The 22,521-nt window shown below is 43.7% G+C and overlaps 1 protein-coding gene across 1 annotated transcript; it reads right to left on the reverse strand.

The window, feature by feature from the left end:
* Positions 1-697: 697 nt before the first annotated feature.
* LOC119174015 (cell adhesion molecule Dscam1) lies at positions 698-22,475 on the reverse strand. Its single transcript, XM_075894846.1, has 15 exons — positions 22,228-22,475; positions 19,600-19,884; positions 18,924-19,043; positions 18,090-18,257; positions 16,735-16,882; positions 16,433-16,581; positions 15,480-15,602; positions 15,054-15,218; positions 11,775-11,845; positions 10,604-10,838; positions 7,583-7,675; positions 4,703-4,888; positions 4,034-4,180; positions 3,459-3,613; positions 698-1,174 (listed from the first exon to the last, which is right to left on the reverse strand). The coding sequence occupies exons 1-15, from the start codon at positions 22,337-22,339 to the stop codon at positions 1,037-1,039; spliced, it is 2,295 nt and encodes a 764-aa protein (XP_075750961.1). The 5' UTR covers positions 22,340-22,475; the 3' UTR covers positions 698-1,036.
* Between the last annotated feature and the right edge of the window lie 46 nt (positions 22,476-22,521).

Consider the following 22,521-nt stretch of genomic DNA (forward strand, 5'->3'; position numbering starts at 1 on the left):
ACGATAGCGGTGAAAGGTTCTTGTTCGTCAGGCGTCAATGGAAATGTATCAGGTCTTGCGGCATGAGATCTGATCTGGTAGGTTCTCCACCAATTTCGGCAGCAAGCATGGTCTAAGATCTGTCGTAGTTCGCGATCAGAAATAAATCAGATGATTGTTTCGATTTCGAAGCTAATCACTTCTGCATTGTGTGACAATTAAACCGTCAATTTCGGTAGTTAATTGGTAAACCGTATTCACCGTATGTACTGCACGTGCAATGGGGTCAAAGTGGTAATAAAAATGTTTGTGCCCATTTCGAGCCATGAAACGAGCTCGCTCAATGCGTTGGTAACACATAATACGCGTTACACAAAATTTCCAACGTTAACAACTCTTTTCATACAACAATATTGTTGTTTTGAACAGTTTGGCAGTAAGAATAATGGTAACTTCCAAAATAATCAAAAAAGGTCACGAAAAGTTGAACTCCGGTGTCTTGGGATTATTGCGTGAAGTTTTTGTTCCACCTGCAGCCATCACGCTAAGTATAAACGAAATGCTCAAATTTTCAGTTTTGTCTTCTTCTACCAGTTTTGATCACTGTATTCTCCTATTTCTAGATATCTTGCTTTTAAGTGAATAGAAAAATACCACAGTAAAACGCAAGAGGTAGAAAAATGCCAAATCCACGCAAACAGCTTTTCAACTAGGTATCACTGTAATCGCACATTCAAAAGCAAACATTAAATTCAAGAAAACAGGATGAGATCGCCAATTAACTCCTAATTGTGTGCTATTGCTCTGTCGTTATGGTGACTACTGCTTTTAATTAAGAAATATGGATCACATGATGCTCGTCATACTTTGCACTAATTCATGTTAGCACGGATAGTTCTCACGACTGACTCACACCTACGTAGCCGAGGATAGAAATGGCTAAAATCGGAGGCGACTAATGCCGCATTGATGCTTATGAAATATTCGTAGAAAACTAAGTGATGGTGGTTGGGTGTCGGTGTTATGGGCAAGCACAATGTCACGAAGCGTTGCAAGTTCATTTTTCCGGTTCCTCGACGGGCGGCTCGTCTGGCATCGAAGAGGACGGGCCATCGAGCAGGAAGTGGCCTGCAGGAACCCTTTGCAGCTCGCCCGGCACCTTCTTCTTCAGCAGCGTATAGCAGTCTTCCACAACCTGAAATGCGGTTGAGAGTACAAATGGTTGGACATGGCGATATTTTCTTCGTTCTTAAAGCTTTTTTGTTGACGTTACTTTAACTTCTAAATGATTGTGCCCATATTGTCACGTGGAGTCGGTTGTCAGACTCAGCGGTACAGCTCACCGGAGAACAACTGCATACCATCTGCAGACAAACGGACTGACGGAGCGCCTCAATAGGACCCTCACAGACATGATCATCATGTACGTTGACACGGAACATAAAAACTGGGATCAGATATTGCCGTACGTGACCTTTCCCTATAACACCGCTCGACAAGAAACCACTGGAATGACACCGTTCAGTCTGATCTATGGTTGCGAAGTCACGACAACGTTGGACGCCATGTTGCCTCATGAGTGTGACGACATCCATGTAGACGCCGAAGAATTCACTCAGCGCGCCGAAGAAGCCAGGCAGCTCGCACGCGTGCGCATCTGTCATCAGCAGCAGCAAGATGCACAACGCTACGACACCCGATACAAGTTTATTAGCTACACCCCAGGTGACAAAGTTTGGGTCTGGGTTCCGATACGTCGACGTGGACTGTCTGAAAAACTGCTAAGATGGTACTTTGGCCCATACAGCGTCATGCGACGCTTGAACGACGTGAACTACGAAGTTGTTCCCGACACTGATTGTCGTTCTAAGCGCCAAAAGCATTCACCCGAAGTCGTGCACGTCGTGCGTATGAAACCGTATTTATCGAGTTAATTAGCTCCCGGTTACCGTTTTGGTACGACCACTTCATACGCCTGGTACAGCACACAAGGTGCGCACAGAGACGATGCCTCTTTCGGGGGGAGGCAGATGTCACGTGCTTGCCCAAGAAAGACGATGACAGTTGTGCTTGTGGCACCAAGGTTTACGAAATGGACGAAAAAGAAGAACTCGCTTGCACGTTTTAATTAAAATATCGACCTGCTTCTGATGTCTCAATCTCTGCGGCAAGACCTCTGTTTTGACGTCGTGACAATACTATTGCGTGAAAACATGGGGCTACCTTGCATACGGTGCTCTGACGAGGCTTACTACTAAAGCCCCGCGTTGATATTATTGTGTTCCTATAGGCATGTCTTTGGCATCACCGTAGCATCATTTGCTTCATTTCCAGCAGACATATTATCTCTGTCACACGGACAGCGCTAACCATTAGGGTTACGGCCAATCACGGTTAGGGGTAGCTGCAGGGCAGTCGTGGCAGCAGTTAGTCGCCTAACAGTAGTTATCGCAAACCGAGCTTGACCATTTGCTCCCACAAATCGGGACGCTGACAGGACATGTTTCGTGCTGTACATGAGCCGTTGTTTCAAGATTTTCACAAAACGTGACTTTGGTGGGATCAGTGAAAGTATTGCTACACGTTTCTTGGGCCGAACGGCTTTTCGCATTGTTGGTGTCTCGCCATCCCAGAGCGGTGAACCCTGAACACGTATTCGAAAATGAAACGAATCAATACACTGCAGCGGAGGTGTAGAAGCACTGTCTCATATTACGACTTGCCAAGGATTGCTGACTACATGATGTAGGTGCACGTAATGTCATCAACTTGCTCAACTGGTCTAAGTGAGCACGTGTAGGAACGGCAAGCTGCGTTTGCGTTAACCCTGCAGTTATTGCTGTCAACTACGGTTAAGCAGAACCGCGGTTCAAGCTGTTCGTGTGACACGGGTTACGAGCACTTTTCCTGCATATAAGGCGTTTTGTGACGCGATGAACTATTCGACTACCCTGATACGCTGGTTAGAGCAGCAGGAGTGAGTGGCACACTTGTGGAACCTGTTTTTGTGGTCGGAAGTTTCTGCCGCCTTCACGAAAATTGATTTGACTATGACAACTTTATAAAAAAACCTCTGATTCAGCATTGAACTAAAATATTATTGAATATTTCTTGAATTCTATGCCCATCGGCTCACCTGTTTTACTTAAAACTTGAGTATCCTCTCGATTTACAATTCAGTTGTCTATTTACGATACAATGGAAAGTGAACCAGCGTAAAAGACGAACACTTATAAAAACATGAAATTTAAGAATAGTGCAGAACAGTGGCAAGTACAGTTCAGGACTGGTACTATGTATGATTTTGTTCAGTGCCCATCTGTGCTGGTTGGCCGTGCGGTAAGGGAAAACAGTGTTGCGGCGTTTGTGAAGGCCATGGGTGACTCTTGGCAGCAGTACATTGAATAGGATCAAATTTGTCTGACTCATCGTAAGTCCCAGACAGGATTGTGAATGGGCAATCAAAATGTGAAGCCAACCTTGGGAGGATGTTCAATGACGTCTTCCATGTCCCAGGGGACGTCGTAGGCCTCTTCCATTCTCCTTCGAATGGTAGTCCTGGCGATGGTCGCGTACTCTTGCTCTGGCCACATCCGCTTGGGAAGGGTCGCACTTTGGTAGATGATGGGAGGGTCTGAAAGTGTTTGTGAGCAGCATAACATATTTTATCCCTAGTCATTGAGCATGGAGCATGAGCTTACGGATGTAGAAATGATCAATAACACTGCGCAAGTACTTTCGGTTTTTCATGAAAGACGTTTTAAATATGAATCATTTCTGTCTATCAAACGTATTAATGTGACAATGTCGCTACCTAAGTGGCAATCTTGAACAATGCGGACTGTGCATGTTACGCGAACGCAAGCCTATCTGCCTGCCTGCTGAGAACGCTGACTGGTACTGAATAAAACAAAAAAGACCCATTTTCTCCTTTTCTCGGTTAATAGTAGCGCTATACTGTGTGCACTAGTTTCAAAGAAACATAGAATAAATTATGGCTCTGGCAATCTGTAGTGTTGGCTGCTTTCATCTCTTCACTTTCATCGCCACGTACCTTTTTCTGGGGACGTGATCTTCTTGTAGAAGATCCAAGCCACAACTATTGATGTGAAGATAATTAAGAGTGATGCAATCACAGGGCCAATGACTCGAGCGCTGAGAAGGTACTTGGGGCCTTCACCCGTTCTTTGTTGCAAGGGCTCTGCGGTATCACCGGTGAACACATTGTTATTATTCGTTAACAAAATAGAACAAAAACACTCCAATGTTAAGTATTATGGCCAAACAAATACTTAAAGCACTGTTCAAAATTGGCATAAAAATGTAGCTTCAAAGATGTTGAGCTCCATACTACAAGGTGCATGCTCCTGCATCCGCTGATGTTAGATAGAACGTATAAAAGTTGTGAAGTATAACAGCAAGTTTGGTTGCTATACGTTGCGGTATTGGTTTAAATTGCTCCGTCAGCTCATAAAGTTTTTTTTTTCCCCCAAATGATGCTTATTACCTCCACTTTTTTTTCTACTGTTTAAGAGACACTTTTCTGGGTTGGGTACAGATTTTTTTCAAGTAAATAGTATGAACAAAACGACACTTTGGCTGTTTTTCAATAATCCGGAAATCTGCTGTTGTCACCATTCAACTATACGTCGTTTCGGACGTACGATTGCGTCTGGCTCAGTGTGTAGTCGCTTGCAGCAAAGTGGGCAAAAGTGAAACTCACGCTCTCCCGTTGTCTCGAAGAGCACCGGATCTGACGGATCACCGCGGCCGTACATGTTGTACGCGGACAGGACCACCTCGTACGGCGTCATTCTGCTCAAACTGTCCAGAGAGAGCGTGTGCGTGTGCGAGGGGAAGTAGACGGAGCGCCAGTAGCCGCCCCGTTCCCGATAGTCGAGCACGTACTCTGCGAATAGAGAGGCGACCACAAGTGCAACTTATTTGTATGCAGAGAAGAGCATGGAAGAAAGGAAAGAGAAAAATTAAGGTAGCCTAATTAAGTATGAAGCGGCTGCTTTTCTTCTTCCTCTTCTTCCTTTTTTATTTTCTTTTTTCCCTCCTAATTTTTTTCGTTTTGTACTCCTTGGCATTTTTCTCTCTATATTTTCGTTAAGTTTTTTTTATCTTTATCTATTTCACTCGCTTTCTTGCTCTCTTTATTTTATCTTCATTATTTTTTCATTTCTCCTTCTTGTTTCACGCTTGCTTCTTTTTTTTCTATTTGTATACATGTTTTTGCCTATGTTCTGCGAAGCGAACTAGTATTGATTTATTTTTAGGTGATAATTATAAGTGATCATCATCAAGACGCTCGAAGAACAAGAGGAAGAAAACCTTTCTTTGGCACGTAGGCGCACTCGCTATGCTACACATTGAGCGTTACGCCAGGCGACGACGACAGCATACTACAGTACAAGACAGCAATCGACAGCCGAGCCCTCTAAAGTGCTCTTCACTTAAAAGGGGGAGAGCTTTATCGCGGATGATTGCACATGCCTGTATATCGTTTATTGTGTCTAGCATATCCTTAAAAAACGTGGGCAGTCATGCACAAGTCATCCCACTAAACGGCAGCTTGTTCCGTCTTCAGCCCACAGGAACTTCAGCCTATAGGAATTCTCTCTAAAAACTTGGAATACATTGTTGCCATTCCGGTTGTAATTATCCTTGTGTACGAGTTCTAGATAGTCGTCGACATAATGAAATATGTGCTCTGCAGTCCCTGCTAAATGTTCTGACACTTTTCTATCAACGCGACTGCGGGAGATGCCGCTGAGAATGTGCGCTACAGCCGACTCAATACACGCACTATCCCTCTGCACATAAAGGTCTTTGCCAAGACTAATTACCGTAATCTGTAGATATATCATGAGCAGCTCCAAAATGAACTCCATCGTTAATACGCACCTTGACCGAAAACCAACTCATCGTTATGTTGCGTTATGCACACCTTTATGCTCTCCAGTAGTTCATTGTGTGGAAGTGAAAAGTAAAGGTTTAAGAGAGTGCTCCTGTTCTGGCTCTTGAAGAAATCATTGCCCATTACTAAGAATCCCACCACGGATTTCCTGCGCCCTGCAGAGGATTCAGAAAGGTGGACGAGAGAATTCTTCTTCGCCTATTCTTCAATACGCTTCTGCGCCCGGCAGTGCTTAAGCATTTTGAGTCTTCCTTTTCGGCGACTGCCAGTACTGTGTGGAGTTGACTGACACCAACCGCATGGTTTGGGCACGCCAGCTCAATCCTTCTTTAACCATAAATCCCTACATGACCCATGACCCGAGAAGACTGAGAGGCAGCTCTGCTCGGCTGCCAAGACGTTCTGGCCCAGCAAGCCGTAGCCCGGCGTGCCAGGAAAGTGCCCACGTCCAACGGGGTCCCTGACTAAGGAATCCACCTTGTAATAAACGAGCTGACCCATTATGACCTGACAACCTCTTGGTAAATATGTGACTAATAAATGTCTACTACCACAAAAACGTTGATGCTCGCCGCACCCAGGTGGGAAGGATGAAAATCGACCAGGAGTTGCGAGTTTTGGATTCGGTAGAGGTCGTTAATCTTCAGTACAGTCAACTGTCTTAGTAGGAAACGGGAGACCACTTCCAGCCAAGTTTATCTTTTGCATACTATCGCCAGAAAAGCACCGACTCGCCAATACCAGCCGTCAAATCGTCAGTATATTGAATAGTAAAACTGGCCAGAGCGATGAGAGCTGAGGCGGCGAGTTCGGAATAAAGGACGTGGCTGGTTTTGTTCGAAAGCAGTTGACTTCAGCTGCAAGTTGCTCTACTTTTCCGGTGAGCTCCTCATTAGCAGCGAAGAAACGCACATAACTGTCGCTATCAGCTGTCTGTGATGTTGGGCGAAGCATCTGTGACTCGGTGAAGCCATGGAGGGAAAACCGCCACCCATAATTTTGTCGGGCAACTGAGTCAGATTGATTGATTGGAAGGCTTTATTCCAGAAATGAGAAGAAAGCGAGTGGGAAGGGTGTGGCTTTAGTCCAGGACTTCAGCGGCCGTTGCTGGATGCTCAGCCTGATCTAAGAGACCCTTCTGGATCTCCAAGTCGGCTCGCGCGAGAACGGCCTCAGCGGGGTATGTACCAAAGGAAGAATTGATGGTTTGAGGCTTATATGCATGCAGTGTCACACAAGAGGCTCCTCCCACCCCGACACACGCCATGGGCATTGACCGGAGTACACCGTTGGCCACATCACGTGCATTCCCTAGTGCGGATAGCTGTTTGCATTTTTCTGTATTTGCGCGAGATTCTAGCGCGAATGATGAAGACGCTATCAGAACTCATGCACACCTCAGTTCAAAGGCACTGAAGAATATTATATTGAAGTTTGAAGAGCAATTAGCTTGATTGCGTGACAGTATAGTGTTATGACTATGTTAGCTTTCAGTGCCACAGTTTCTACAGTCAACGTGACTAGAAGTTGCCGCAATACTTTAAAAAATTTTCTTCAAAAAGGCTTTTCTTTATGCGTGTATATGAAAAACAAAACAATGAGTCCATATTTTTGCCAAAAGCGTAATAACAGTGAATTTCTCCCGTCACCAGAATCAAGAAAAAAGAACGTATAGCTTACGTGTTACGCTTCTTCGTTTCCTCTCGTTTATGGTGAATGTTGCAGAACAGCACGTGACGCTGCTGACGCTGAAGGCAGGTGGGACTGGGAGATCTGGTGTTTAAAGATGCAGTGGAGAAGAACGTTAGGCATTAGTCACGCATATTGATGTACAAAATGCACTTGAGTCAATAATCCGGCATTCTCAAGGGGAAGAAAGACCGTCTACCTCACGCTGAGGGAAATAATAACGGTAGCATTTCTCCTCATGGTACCATACGCGTACGCTGTTTTATGAATAATATATAGGTAAGGAATATATAAATTGTACGCGCATATTAATTTTTAAGGTTCATAACTACGTCGTCTTTTTTATATACGGTAATTTGAATGAACTGCAGTGGTTACGAAAAACAGCTGAAAAGCGTTTTTTCGTGTCATTGTGTTTTTCGCTCCTGTAGTAAAATGTCAGCGCTTTCGTCTAATTGAAAATGCTCATAGGTGGTCTTTCCTCCAATGGCGCTGGTTTATCCTCTTCGCATGACAAAAAAAAAGCAGTATGAAAGTAAGAATTTTGCACATAATACAAAGAAGACGCCTATAAATCGTGAATATTTGCTCTACCGTACGCGAGTGAAGAAATGTGCTTAGTCAATCATATTATCACACTACGAGGTAACAGTTCTCTAAGGAAATAGAGATGCACGTAAGATGTAGAAACAGTCTCGTAACTTCTACTAGATATGTACAGGACAAGTGTACACATGTACACAACAAGATCAAATGGAGCAACACACATCAATGACGTGCGTACAAAAAAAAATTGGCCCCTTAAATGCATGTAATCTGCAAATGTCGTCGGAAGACGATAGTCTTGCGTGTGAAGAAAGTGAACAAGATATTTATTTGATGTTCTGCGCAAGAAAATTGGTGAATGGTATTCTGGAGGCGCTGCGTTAGAGTGCATCGAGCGTGCAGCGGAGGTGAACGAGCGCATCAAGTCACGTCACACGTGAGACATAAGCGCCATCTCGCAGTTTTTTTAGAAAACAAAGCGTGTGGCTCTTAGACGGGTGTGCGCGCCCGTCTCAAAGGTGATAAGGTGTAGAACGCAAGGCGACGGGTAGGTGCCCCCACCGTCTCGTTTTAGCAAAGCGTTGGAAACACTCGTCTTTCCGTGCAAGTGTTGCATGGTCAGCGCACCGTGATAAGCGCTACGGCCCTTAAAATTACTTATGTATGCCTTTTCTAGTAAAAGGCTCAGATACAGAATATATACGTGTTGTTATGGTGCCCCAGACATGTGCAATATTTGCTTTTTAATTGACAATTGCACAAGCATGAACGTTCAACCTTGAGCAACATAGGCGGGCGCTGCGAATGGGGTCGGCAGTTTCAAGTACCCGATGCCGTTAAGAGTAGACAAGCAGACAAATGTACAGACAGACAGACCAAAATTTTTTCTTTGAAGGTCCCCAAGAAAGACTATCGTCTTCAACACTGTACTGGATCAATGGCAGTAATAGTGGCCTCACGCACGAACTTTTAGTATTTTGGAAATAACATTTGTATTGTGCACAAGGTATTCAGAGCCACTAGTGGACTTCCTTAAGGACGTCTAGCAGACAATAAAGGCAAGAAAGCTATAAGGAAGGTATTTGTAGTAATTATGATGTAAGTGTGTGCACGTAAAGACAACTTGGAAGTGGTAGGGACTGAACCAGCAACCTTCAAATAATGCGTTCAAAGCTCTACCAGTAGAGCTGAGGCAGCAGCCATCATTCCGTGCATTTCATCGGATATTTCTGGGCACTTGGCCAGCGTTGGCCAGCGCTGCTCGTAACTACGGCGATGACTTATGGCTGTGGTGTACTGGAATGGGACAATGTGTTGTCTGAAGCCAAAGCGTGGCTCTTTTTGCGATGATGGACAGTGCTGCCAGAGCACAACCTACTACTTTGGCGCCACCTGTCGGCCTCCCCTGAAGTAAATTATGAGAAGCTGAGATACAAAGCCTCCGAAATTAGTAGTTGTAGTTGCCGCGCTCGCCGTAAAATGTATAAAGAAGTGGAGCAGTATCTGTCATTAAGTGTTTTTGTTTTAACATCGCGACTACTTACTCTTCTGGCTCATGCTGGTGACGGGTGGTCGTGAAACTCACCTGATGATGTTCACGTTATCCTCCCTGACCCGCTCGTTCGTTTCGTCGGAAACACTCAGATTAGTCTCACAGCAAGGCAGGCGAACATATGCATGGAATGAACAGCGAAGTGTTTTTTTTTATCTTTTCGGCTGTTAAAACAGTAAGCAAGCACACTATCTGAGCCCCCGTTCTCCAATATGAATTGTGCAAGATCATACGACGCAGGAGCAGCTTCATTTATATTATTAATTCATAGAAATGTGTTGGATGCGTCTTAATCTTGCAGATACTTTTAGTTTCAATCGTGTAATGTGACGTTTTTACTCAAAAACTACAGAACGTTTTCCAATGCAAATTCAAATTACGCGTGCTGGGCCTACCATTCGATAGCGGCCCTTTCGCACAATGCCCCATTCTATACACCATATTATAGCAACGAGCCAGGACTCCAATGTTGCTGGTTTGGGCTGCCGCATTCGAAGGTAGCAGGTGCCTTACCTGCCAGTGGCAAATGACATTTAGTCACTTTCATTTCTTCCCATTTATATCATAAATACGACAAATAACGTCATTATACTTTCCTTGGCTTGTCTGTCTGTTGGTTGTCAATAATGTTGTGTCTAAAAAAGAAAACGAGCCGGCAAAATTTTGCACCTTTCATTGATGCTCTTTCTTGCAGTTCAATTAATGGCGACGGGCCAGGCATTCTTTTTTCGTCTGATGTGAGCCAATAAAGGAAATATAAAACTTGAGTATTTCCGGCCTTCTTCATATGATATTAACATGCAGTCCCATATTTAGTAAACCAAGCATATATTCTTGGCTATTTGAAGTTCTGCACTACACAAAAAGAAGTTTTGTTAGTGTGAATATGGTTTAAGTAAAGGCGAAATATGTACCTTCCTCGAGCGTGGTGAAGTCAAGCTGATGAGACGACGGACTCGGTCCAGCGGAATTGAAAGTCTGCACTATGGCAGAGTAGCGCGTGCTGGGTCGCAATGTACGCAAAACAGCTTGGGTTGCGCCAGCGCCCGTCACGGTCTGGTACGTGTAGGGTAGCATAGGGGAGTCGTACACACGGTGTCCAACGTAGTAGCCCTGTATCTTTCCATTCTGGTGCTCTTTGGGTGGAACCTTGGCAAAAGAAAGGCGAGAAGGCTTGCTCAAATAAGCGCCAACTTGGTCGTTCACATTGATTAGCAAACTAGCTTAAAGGGCGCATAGTAACAAATTAGCTCTTTCTTATTAATCATTATAAATATCACCACTCTTGTCACAAAAAGGTGCGATAAATGTGCAAAAAAAAGTGTCATATAGGAGTTTCCAACACTGACTCGCGGAGACGTCTCAAGTTCTGACGGCTTCTTTAAGGCCAACATACACTTTCGTCAAAATAAAAAAAAATACTGGAATTCTGTTCACAGCGAGTCCTACATGGAAAGACTTTACATGGAAAGTTTCATTCACTATTAAGGCAATGTGGTCGAAATACCATAAAAGACATGGGAGGAAGACGTGACACTTTGCGCAAAAAATGTAAATCGCAATGAAAACAAAACTTGCATCGCCCCTTTCTGTATGATGAACACATGGTGACTAAAGTGATCCCAATATAGTTTTTGGAGAATAAAATTTTCACACTTAACAAGTGGCGTAGCCAGGAGTTTTCACACCATGCCCCCCACCCTGCCGAATTTTTTCGCCATAGCATACATGGAAAAAAATCCCCATATAAAGGGGGTGCCCCCCCCCCCCCCAAAATGTTTCTGCCTACGCACTAGTAATTATATGGTTCTTTTTACAATCCCTTCAATGCGGATGGAAAACTCATCCTTGCATAAGAATAATAATCAACCGACTTTAGAAGGAAAAAAAGAACAAAGTTGAGTACTTGTGTAACCTACAGGCTCGCCCTAAGGTGCATTGTGCACTTAGGGCGAGCCTGTGTAAGACACTTAGTGTAAGATGCGTGAAGTACCGTGAAGGCAATACTTGTTATCGCGACAAGGGTAACACACAAAGTGCATAGGCGCTCGTATATGATGTGTAAATTGAAAATGTTGGGTTCACCTTCCACTCGATCTTGACGTGCGTGCTGCCTAACCCGACAACACGGATGTCCAGTGGAGGTGCTGTTGGAGCTGCGTCAATATAAGGAAAAATGCAATGCTTGCCTAAGCTCGGTGAAAAAGCACGCACACACGCACGCACACACACGCACACGCACACACACACACACACGAACTTTAGGCAATTAAATGCGCATGTGATATATACGCTAGATTTTTGGCTGCAGATGTTTTTAAATGCGAAGCATTTCTCAGCGAACATAGGCGACTTTGAGCGTATCTATCCATCTATCTATCCATCTATCTATCTATCTATCTATCTATCTATCTATCTATCTATCTATCTATCTATCTATCTATCTATCTATCTATCTATCTATCTATCTATCTATCTATCTATCTATCTATCTATCTATCTATCTATCTATCTATCTATCTATCTATCTATCTATCTATCTATCTATCTATCTATCTATCTATCTATCTATCTATCTATCTATCTATCTATCTATCTATCTATCTATCTATCTATCTATCTATCTATCTATCTATCTATCTATCTATCTATCTATCTATCTATCTATCTATCTATCTATCTATCTATCTATCTATCTATCTATCTATCTATCTATCTATCTATCTATCTATCTATCTATCTATCTATCTATCTATCTATCTATCTATCTATCTATCTATCTATCTATCTATCTATCTATCTATCTATCTATCTATCTATCTATCTATCTATCTATCTATCTATCTATCTATCTATCTATCTATCTATCTATCTATCTATCTATCTATCTATCTATCTATCTATCTATCTATCTATCTATCTATCTATCTATCTATCTATCTATCTATCTATCTATCTATCTATCTATCTATCTATCTATCTATCTATCCGTTTACGTTTGGGTTCTTTCATGATCAACCCTTTAACTTGTCGTGAACCAAAATTAGCATGGGAGCGTAAGATAGTTCGACGAATATGACGCGCTGGTCAAGACCTGAATAATGTCACAATGCCGCCGCGTACGTCGTCAAATACTTCTCGCCAGACAGTGACACATACCCACAGGTGGGTATATGCCGCCGGTATGTGGTAAGTGCCACAGGTGATTGAAACTTCTTTTACTCTCCTCTCCCCCTCCCCATGTGTAGGGTAGCAAACTGGAGGCATAGTCTAGTTAACCTCCCTACCTTTCCTACATTCCTTCTCTCTCTCTCTCTCTCTGAAACTTAGTATATACCCAGAAATGACGAGAACATACATGAGCAATTTTAACGCGCGAGCGTTAAGAAATATGCATTAGCGGTAGCGTCGACCCGACGAATGCAAAGACTAAATGTCAGGGTCCCAGCTGGAATCAAACCCAAGCAATCTGCGTGGCAATGAAGCATTTTACCGCAGAGCTACGTCAGGTTTAAAAATTACTTTTCAAATAGACGCTAATCTTCGTGAAACGTCAATAGTGGTTGCAGTGCTGCCTAGCCAATGTTATAAACATTAAATTTGCACTTTTTTGATGCAGCCGTCACGTCGGGTTAACGCAAATTGTGGTTAGTTGTCATGCGCTGAAGTTGATTTATGTAGAAGTGTCCAGGGCCAGCACCCGCGATTATCAGCGCTTCAATTAGCTTCTGGTGTTGCTAATACGCATGTTACAGTTGGCATCGTTGTGCAAGTGCAAACAAATGGTTATATAAACATCTGAAACTCTTCAATATATGTCTGTGCGTGATACATTTGTACTTAGCCTTATTACTTAGCGACAATTCATGACGTGTCGCTCAATAAAAATTTTCAACATGGTCACCTTCCCTCCACGCGCTTCGCATAACGCCGACTCCCCGATACGTGGGATCTCTCAAAATTGTTTAACGTTTACGCTCGCGTTATGTACTACGTGTTCTGTTGTGGTGTTTGGAATCACAGTTTCTTATATTCACTGAATAAGAAGCGTATTCAAACTAACCAAAAACTTGCATGGCGTTTTGCCTTCGAGAGTAGAACGCGATGACGTATACTCGGGCTCCGTGTTCAATGCCTTCAACCATTATTGTTCGGCCCGATACTGTTTACTGGAAGTACAGTTGCTAGGTGCCTATTACGCCACAATTCTTCCTTTTACATACTGACGAAGTACCCATTACGCGTCATCATGAAGCGACGTACATCTGCACAGTTGGCCATTTATTGGGCAACTTTAAACAACCCACTTGTTGCGTGATTAACTTGCTGTTGACACCTGGTGCGCTTCTACAATTCTGCCACACAATATCACATGCGTTAAATGACTCCGCGTACTGCATATTCCTAAAGCATTTTTTTTTTCATGAAGCAGTTTCAAGTTCTGGTGTGGCTGCGTGGTAGGCCACGTGCTTTCGATTCTCACTCGGACCAAATATTTTTATTATTCGCATCTGTCTCAAATTTTCGGTCAGTGACAATGCTGATTTTTCACACACAGCCAAGCATGCTTACGCCAACAACTGAATTTCTGCGAAACGAGTTTTCTTATGGCATCGCATTGACACAAAGAGAATTAGTTAGGTTCAAAGGAAAGCGGTTTAGAAACAGCGTACCACAGTTATGTTTCTTAGTGACGCTGGGCCAAAAAAAATTAGTCAACCCGCAGAACCTATGTGGTCATACCATTTTATGTCAAGCGAGTTTTTTCGAGGAGAAGGGAAGGGGGGCAGGCTGTAATCATATAAGGGGCAGCTGTCTGCCCCTCGCTGGTACTGCCCTTGTATTCACATGTTGAAATAATATGTTTAAATAACCCTTCAGAAATTATTTGAACGGCTCGTTTCTGTGTTAGACACAACCCAATGAGAAGACCACAGAAGTAAGCCAATGAAAGCATAGGAGACATTATCAGTTAGACCTATTTGCAATGTGATTATTATGACATAACTTGAAACTAATTAACGTAAACTAAGTAAACCCCACTAATCACATCACCAGGGTCCGAACCTTCAGCCTTCGAATTACGCAGCCGATGCCCTGCTGTTCCATCGAATTGTGTTTATACGCTTAAGCAATCACAACTTCATGCGAAGTTTTTCTGTTAAATACTGCGTCAGGCAGATAAAGCATTGATGATATATTGCTCGTCTTCTGGCTCTACTTGATTCCCTGTACGGCATCTACAGTATCGGCAATGAGGTAAGAAAGTGATTGAGGTAACCCACAACAAGGGAGATGTCACCAAAGTATATGCACCAGCCATTAACGAAGCATGGCGCTTAACGTTTTCACATTCACCCTCACCTTCCTCGCTCGTAGTGAAATGAAGGGACGCAGATGGGGCGCTCATTCCGACCCTGTTTTCGGACAGCAGGTATCCACCGTAGGATGTGCCGGGAAGCAGGTCGCTCAGGTAGACGGAGGTCTCTGATCCTGACACTGTGATCAGTGTCAGCTTCCTACTTTGGGCTGCGTGTTCAAAAAAAAAAAAAAAGCTTGCCAATACGCCCGAGAAGAATACAACTCTACCAGATGTATCGCTGTATATAGTTATACTCGGATTGTTTGAGTCATGTTAAAAATTTAGTGATGCTACTGCTTCTCACTCTTATATGCTTGTTTTCTGGGCTTTTATTGCACTAACTCAATGACAACCGTTCGAACAGCTCTAATCGCTCTAGCAAAATTACCACAATCCTTCTTATTGGTGGTCCTGCATGTTCAACTCACAGTTCTCTTTCCAGAAGCGTACGTGAAATGTGGACACCTCAGAGTAAGGCGCTTGCCACATCAGTCGGACTGTGCGGCTTCTGACGTCCAATACTTTGATACCGACTGGCGGTGACGGTGGCTCTGGAATAATAAAAATCAAATACTTAAGTTCAGAAATATCAGAAATATATTAACCAGAAATCTATCAATAGAAACTATCAATGCTTTTTGCTGAATGTACTCAAGCAACACAAACAATTAAGGTTGTACGCCGAAGCAAGCACGTCATTTTGGCATTCGTAAGCCGTTGAAGAGTGGGTCTACGACTGATGACGTGTCGCGACAAGTAGCGACAGGGCTTACGTGCGAATACGGACAGTATCACGATATCGAGAACAAAAATGACAGCGAATCCGCAAAACTTGGCATCGGGATGACAAGAAGCGAGTTGACGCAGGTCTCACCGCCATCTGTGCGGTGTTACCACTCGACAACTCACCACCATAAAAGCTCAGTTGCCCTGCCTGTTTTATTTACACACATCGTCCCGATTGCGCCGTGTCTACAAAAGAATAGATATGTGGCCTTGTACCCGAGTGTTTTGCCAAGTAAACGGACGTTAGCAAACTTACAAGGCCAAATCTTGTAGCGCACTGCACTATGGATCCCCCCGTGGAGTGAGTGAGTGGTAACATTACTCCATCCTGCAGACCCTGAGTAGCTGTAAGCAATATACGTATGTATACCGCCGACAACCACTCAAGGTCCACATGAATTATCTTTGAACTCACCCATTCAGCACAAGATACCACAAGAGAAACAAAGAAGAAGACACGGATATCACCGAGTTGTGTATCTGAAGCTGGTTCGGTCGCTGTGCTCATAAAAACAAATCACATAGCTCCAAACTTTTCCCCCTTTCAAAGTCTTACTGTCTCAAAGTGAGTCCCCGTGCATGTGGTAATGCATACCTAGTACGTAAAGCTTTGTGAGAGATGTGACGTTGCCGAACTTATTGGAGACTTTGCACACGTAAGCGCCTGTGTCGGAAGTCGAACTGTTCTGGATGAGGAGCTCGGAAATCACGCCACCGGGAAGACTTCTCTCGATGATGTCGAACCTGCAAATAGAACAATGTCTACCAAACACATTTCTTTGGTCAAACAGTAGGTAAACAGTAGGTATGTTCTTCAATGTGAGAAAACACACGTCGCATGTTATGCACTCTGCGATCGGGCGGCTATATCGGGGTGATTGTTAGACGCGTCCTTACCCTTCCCGCACGGTTGCCTGGTATGGCCTCTGGTCCTTAAACCAGTGAACTGTCAGTGGACGGTCGCCCGTTGCTTCACATTTCAAACGAACGCTGTGACTTCTCCGAACAGTTGTCTCCTCTATTCGTTCAAGAATAATCGGTGGCGCTGAAACAAAAATAAAGGAAACACGAAACTGAACTAATCAACTTCAGTACAGATTTAAGTTACAACGTAATAGCAGTTCTGAGCAAACTAAAGTAACAGCACAATATATAAAAAAACATTTGACCAGGGTTATGTTATCAGCCAAATAATAATAATACAGGTATTTATATTATGAAAATCACGTCGCATGGTGCTGAAACCTTTTAAATAATACCTCCCAGTAAGCCTGCTTTCTGGAGCTTCAAGTAGGAATTGCGATCTTGCTAATACCCGTTCTGTAGCTAGGTCTTCTGGTGGAGGCGTGTGCGCCAGTGATGTTCTGTGAAGAGAATCTGCCGTTTTTTTGGGAGTTTCCAGTCTTTATTTTGCACAAAAGGGGAAACAGCAATCTTTTTCATTTGCCAGAGAATTTTAGGAATGGTGAACTCTCGTTATGACGAGACAACAGTCTGACTGATCGTTTTGGTTTTGAAATCGATTCTGGCGCATGCCGCACGCAATATTATAGCCCTTGGGATTTGTTTCTGATGAATACATAGAGCCATTTTCTAGTTCACTATGGGTGTTAATTTGGAACCCTGCGTATGAACAATGTACTTACAGCATATGAGTTTGGTATCTACCAATCGGCACGTGTTTAATATAAGTGTCATGGCAATGGTTCATGTCTGCCTGGTTCATGTCAGAATTGTCTGCCTACAACCCTGCTCTGAGCCTCTCATCGAAGGGGCTGTCAAGGCGATCACCGATGAGCGTTAGAATGTTTGCAGTGCTGCAGACTTCACCTTCTAACGGTTTTTTTCATGCCATCCACACCCATCCTATGCATGCGCAAAAAACAATGAAAACAAAAAAAAACACAACTCATTTTACACGTGATCTCATTCCAAGATACGCCATTTCCTTTTCCGTCAAAGCAATTGATGACCAGCTCACACAGAAGCTTCCCATATCAGCTATAGCTTCGGCTTTTTTTATTTCACCTGTCAGCAGATTCTGAAACCGGCCGATAACAAAACAGCTGTGCAGCTTGTTATATGTACCACGCTAATACAAGCTAATTGCATTGATGACCACCTCGGCCGAGCTACAACACTTTTGCGCCCCCTTGTGGAAAACTACATCAACTAGACTCTATCACAAGTAACTTAATTGATCATCGTGCCACTTTGTCTAATCAAGCCGAATTGAAGCATGTAGGACTTACTGCTTATGGCGAGGCTAATGATCTTGGAAAGACCACTGCCGAGTCCGTTACTAACGTCACACCTGTAGCGGCCAGCATCTTCAGCCTTCACAGAGCGGATCTGCAGGCTACCGTTTGGCGCCATGTTGAATCTGTCACCCACGCGGACAAGCTCGAAGTCTCTGTCATCTGTGGGAGAAAAGGTGGGCGCAAGAATGGGAAACTGGGCCGTCTTCACGCTTAATTGGCGGAGCGACATTTGTTTTATGATACAGGCTTGTTGTAATGTTCTTTGTCTTCTTATTTTCCTGCATGTCAAGTATAGCTCCTCGAATTTGCACAGCCTACACCTCGGTGGCTCGCTTTTTCGCAATCTTGCGGGTTTATTAATATCCTCTCATGAAATGTGTGCTTTCACTACTGTTGATGAAAAAAAATTACCTGCTTTCTGCTGCAAACTTTGTTGTAAGTGCTTTTGCCGTCCATGGAGTGCCTCCGTTCTTTTACTTACTGTACAGGGACGTATCCAGAAATTGTTTTCGGGGGGATGCTCAACCATACTTTATGCATGTTCGTGCATGCGTTTGTATCTGTGTGTGTGTGTGTGTGTGTGTGTGCGTGTGTGTGTACACGCCAGTAAAAGTGAAAAAATTTGGAGAGGCGGGGGCTGAAGCCTACTTTGAGTAAACACTTGTTGCGAGATATATTATTTATGTTGTTATTCCGTTTTTGAAACTTGGAATAATACAGTTTGCTTGTGTGTAGATAAAGATTTCGAGTGACTTTACAATGTAACCAGCAGGAAAAGGCATATGTTCGAAGGCTGAATGTAAGAGCACAGTTCTTCTTATTTACCCCTCTCCTTGCTCCATTCGACCCTTGGAATGGGATAACCGAAAGCGTTGCAGTGAATGACAACATTAGATCCAGTTGAAGCTGACGCATCTGTTGGCTCCTTGGTCCAGACTGGTTTCACTGAAAATGAAAAAAAAAACAGTAAAAAATGCCTGAGCCTCTTATTTTGACACTCCCAGCACTGAAATGAAATAAACTTACGTGCGTTTACTTCACAAAATGACATTTATTGTGCTTTCCACCATATCATTTCAACAACGCATTAACGCTGCGGTAACGCTACAGACGTGTTTATGAAGATATTACCTGGGTTCTAAGTCACAAGCTTTTTTTATCTTAAAGGCACTCTGTCAGTAGTTAGTGGCTTAAATAATGATATTGTTGATTGACTGACTTATTTATTCATTTATTCGTGCCAATGTACAGCATCAGGGTGGCTTGCAATACTGTGTACAAATGAAATGACAAATGCATTTTGAAAATTAGTCCCGATATTTTTTCGCGCACGTTAGTATAAGCTTTGTCCTCTCGTGTACGTTCCGTTTCTCTCTTCTACATTTCTTGCTACTACCTTTCTCACCATGATCTCCCGCCTTTCTATATTTATTTTCTGACATTATGAAACCACCCTCATAGACATTTGCAAAGTTGTGTTCGGTTGGCCTGTTGCACTTACCGTCCACGTATAACTTGACGGTGTAGCTGTCCGAGCCAGCCGGGTTTCGGACGGAGCAGGTGTAATTGCCTATGTGATCTCGCGTGATCTCGCGCACCACGAGAATGGACTTCCCCTGTAGGCTGACCACATCCCCGAGCTTGTCCTCGGCGCGTATTTCGCGGCCGTTGTGGTACCAGCTAAAGTGCACCGGTGCTGAGCCTCTCTTTAGAGAGCACATTAGGTCCACACCGTCACCCAGTTTCAGGTTGGAGTCCACGTACATCTTGTGCATCTCGGGCGCCTCTGCGACAGTGGGGTGAGGAGGCGACTGTTAAATGCAGTCAGAGCGTTTACAAAACAGGAAATACAGGCAGGACGTGGACTCAAATCACATTTTGCGGCATATAAGGGTCTTGATGTGCTTGAAAGTGACTGAAAGGTTCTGCAAGAGGGATTTAGAGCATAAAAACATAAGCAAAAGTACGTGTATCGATGTAATAGTCCTATGGTGATTATTACTGTCTTACGTAAGTTTGCTTAGATGTTACACGATTAACAAAACCCGGGGTCTGTGTTAAGACGCAGATGGCAGTTCGAATAAGGCTGCACAGAAGCCGAGCCGGCATACGGAATTAAAGAAAGTAAAAGGGTGTGGTGACGATGCGTACCAAAAAGAATGTTAAGCGAAGAATGTGATAAATCTGAACATTATTTGCTTTTACTTATGCCACGAGTGTTATCGACTGCGTGAATTAAATATCTTAATTTGCTTGGTTACCGAGCCTCCGTAAAAGGGTGATCGAGTGCATCTTTGCTTAAAAAGGAATATGGTTCTGCGCCAATTTATGACTGGATGTTCTCCTGGGCGATAGAGGGAGCGCTTGCGAAGTGAGTCATTAAGTTCAGTTTCGGTTCAGGCGAACTTCTTGCGTGCGAGAGATACTGTGCCCTACAAATGTACCTCAGCAGTAGCTTTCGAACCGTATGCGCATCTAGAGAAAAAAAGAAGAAGAAGAAGAAAAACGTTCATAGGGCTTTTTTTTAATGGTTTGATTTCGTAGCAATGCGAGATTCCGTCCGACTTCATGTTACACTTCTCAATTCGCTTGCTTTTAAAGAACAAATAAAAGTCAGAGGACAACACGCATTTCATAGTCTTTCATAGTCCGTGTGTTGGCATTGCACAGCGACTGCCTGTACCATGTTTGGCATGTCACCGCAGCTCATGAGGCAATGCCAGCTACAAAACCTGACAATTTTTTTCATATTTTCATTGTGTATTCCTTGTTAATTTCCTTTGTATCTCCCCCCTCCCCTAAAAAAACAACAACAACAACTTACTGCTGCTTTTGAAGCGGACCTTCGAAATCATTCACGGGGGGTGGGAGGGGCGTGGAAGTATTGGAGAGAAAGCCAGGTGGTTTCTTGCGCAATGTCTTGTGAATTAACAAACTAAATAATGTATCACTTTCGTTGATTATAAGTTACGGGCACTTTAGCACCCGTCCCTAAGAGCGTGATGGGTCTACTTCCATTTTTATTTTAGCCGTCTGGCAATTAATCAAACCACCAAAGGGATAACCTCTCACCCCTTGCGATTTAAATAAATAAAACATAACATAAAGCTAACAATGTTACGACTTTGCGTAATAGACACATTCATGTAGCAGCGAAGAGAAAAATACTTGCATTTTGATGCACGAAAAAGAGTGTGCATGCTTGGAATCGTTTTTTTAAGTGCAATTTTTAATCAGCGGTGCGTGACATGAGTTCTCATGCGTGCGCTGGCGTAGTTTACCGGGTTGTCGTTTTCGCAAGCAATTACAGAGAAGCTGTAAGACAAGGTATAATATCACAGGGACGTTTCGGCCGCGGAGACCATGGATCGATAAAAATGGCGTCCCGGTTTAGATCGCTGAGCTGCGAATTTGGGTTCGCGGCTACACCGCTTGTCATTCAGGGGCGTGGGCAGAAATAGGCACCACTTCGATCAGAAAAGAGGGGAAGGGGGGATGGCTGGAAGATGCGGTCGGGTGTCATGTCATGTTTCGTACGCTATGACAAAAAAGAAACTTCGGGGGGGGGGGGAAAGCATGGGCCCGGTGTGTCGCCCCCTGGCTACACCAATGTACTCATATATTGATATATTGCCAGTATCGTACTGTTTTCAAGTTTTGAGTAGTTACTTATACAACACAGTGATGCTTCTCTCGAATGCCCGAAATATATCGGCGAATACAAGAAAGTCGTCCTCCCTAAGAGGTCTTAGCTTAGATGGTATATGGTATAAAACTATTCTATTATTAGATGTGTGAGATTACCGTAATTGAAATCTTTACATATCATTCGCAAAACTACAATGCAACCATAAGTTGTCAGTTAAATACTGAAGAGTTCTGTCGTATACATGGCTGAATTCGAATAGTGAGCGGCAGTTGTTCTTCAGCTAGGAGTAGGTAAACAAAGCACTTTGTGAAACAGAGTGTCATGGGCCCCTGTAGCGTTTTTGCACATAATGCGTGCGCTAGCAGGCCTTTGAAAACAAAGGTATGATTGAATGAATGCCTCATAAATTGAGTCTTGCAAATGACGCGTTGCTAGCGTCACCTCTGAATATTACTGTTAGATGACGTCAACTTGACTCACCCAAAGCATGGCAGGTGTCATGAAGGCCACGGACCAGGAGCAGTATCAACTTCACAATTGCGAACGACTTTCTTGTCACCGGTCGCACTGTTTCACAGACCACCACACCCATGACGTACACAGTTGCAGTAGCAGCTTCGTTGACACATGAGCAGCACTAGTCCGCAAAACCAACTAGAACGCGCGTGATGCTGTGTGAAGCGGGAGCGGAGGATGCAGTCTTTTCCTATCTTTCCCGGCTTCTTCCTTCTCTGCGGGGAAGGACGCCTTCAAGACTGATGCTGCTGCTCCTAC

The sequence above is a fragment of the Rhipicephalus microplus genome, chromosome 5 (genome assembly GCF_043290135.1).
Source record: "Rhipicephalus microplus isolate Deutch F79 chromosome 5, USDA_Rmic, whole genome shotgun sequence".
In the NCBI taxonomy this organism is placed as follows: domain Eukaryota; kingdom Metazoa; phylum Arthropoda; class Arachnida; order Ixodida; family Ixodidae; genus Rhipicephalus; species Rhipicephalus microplus.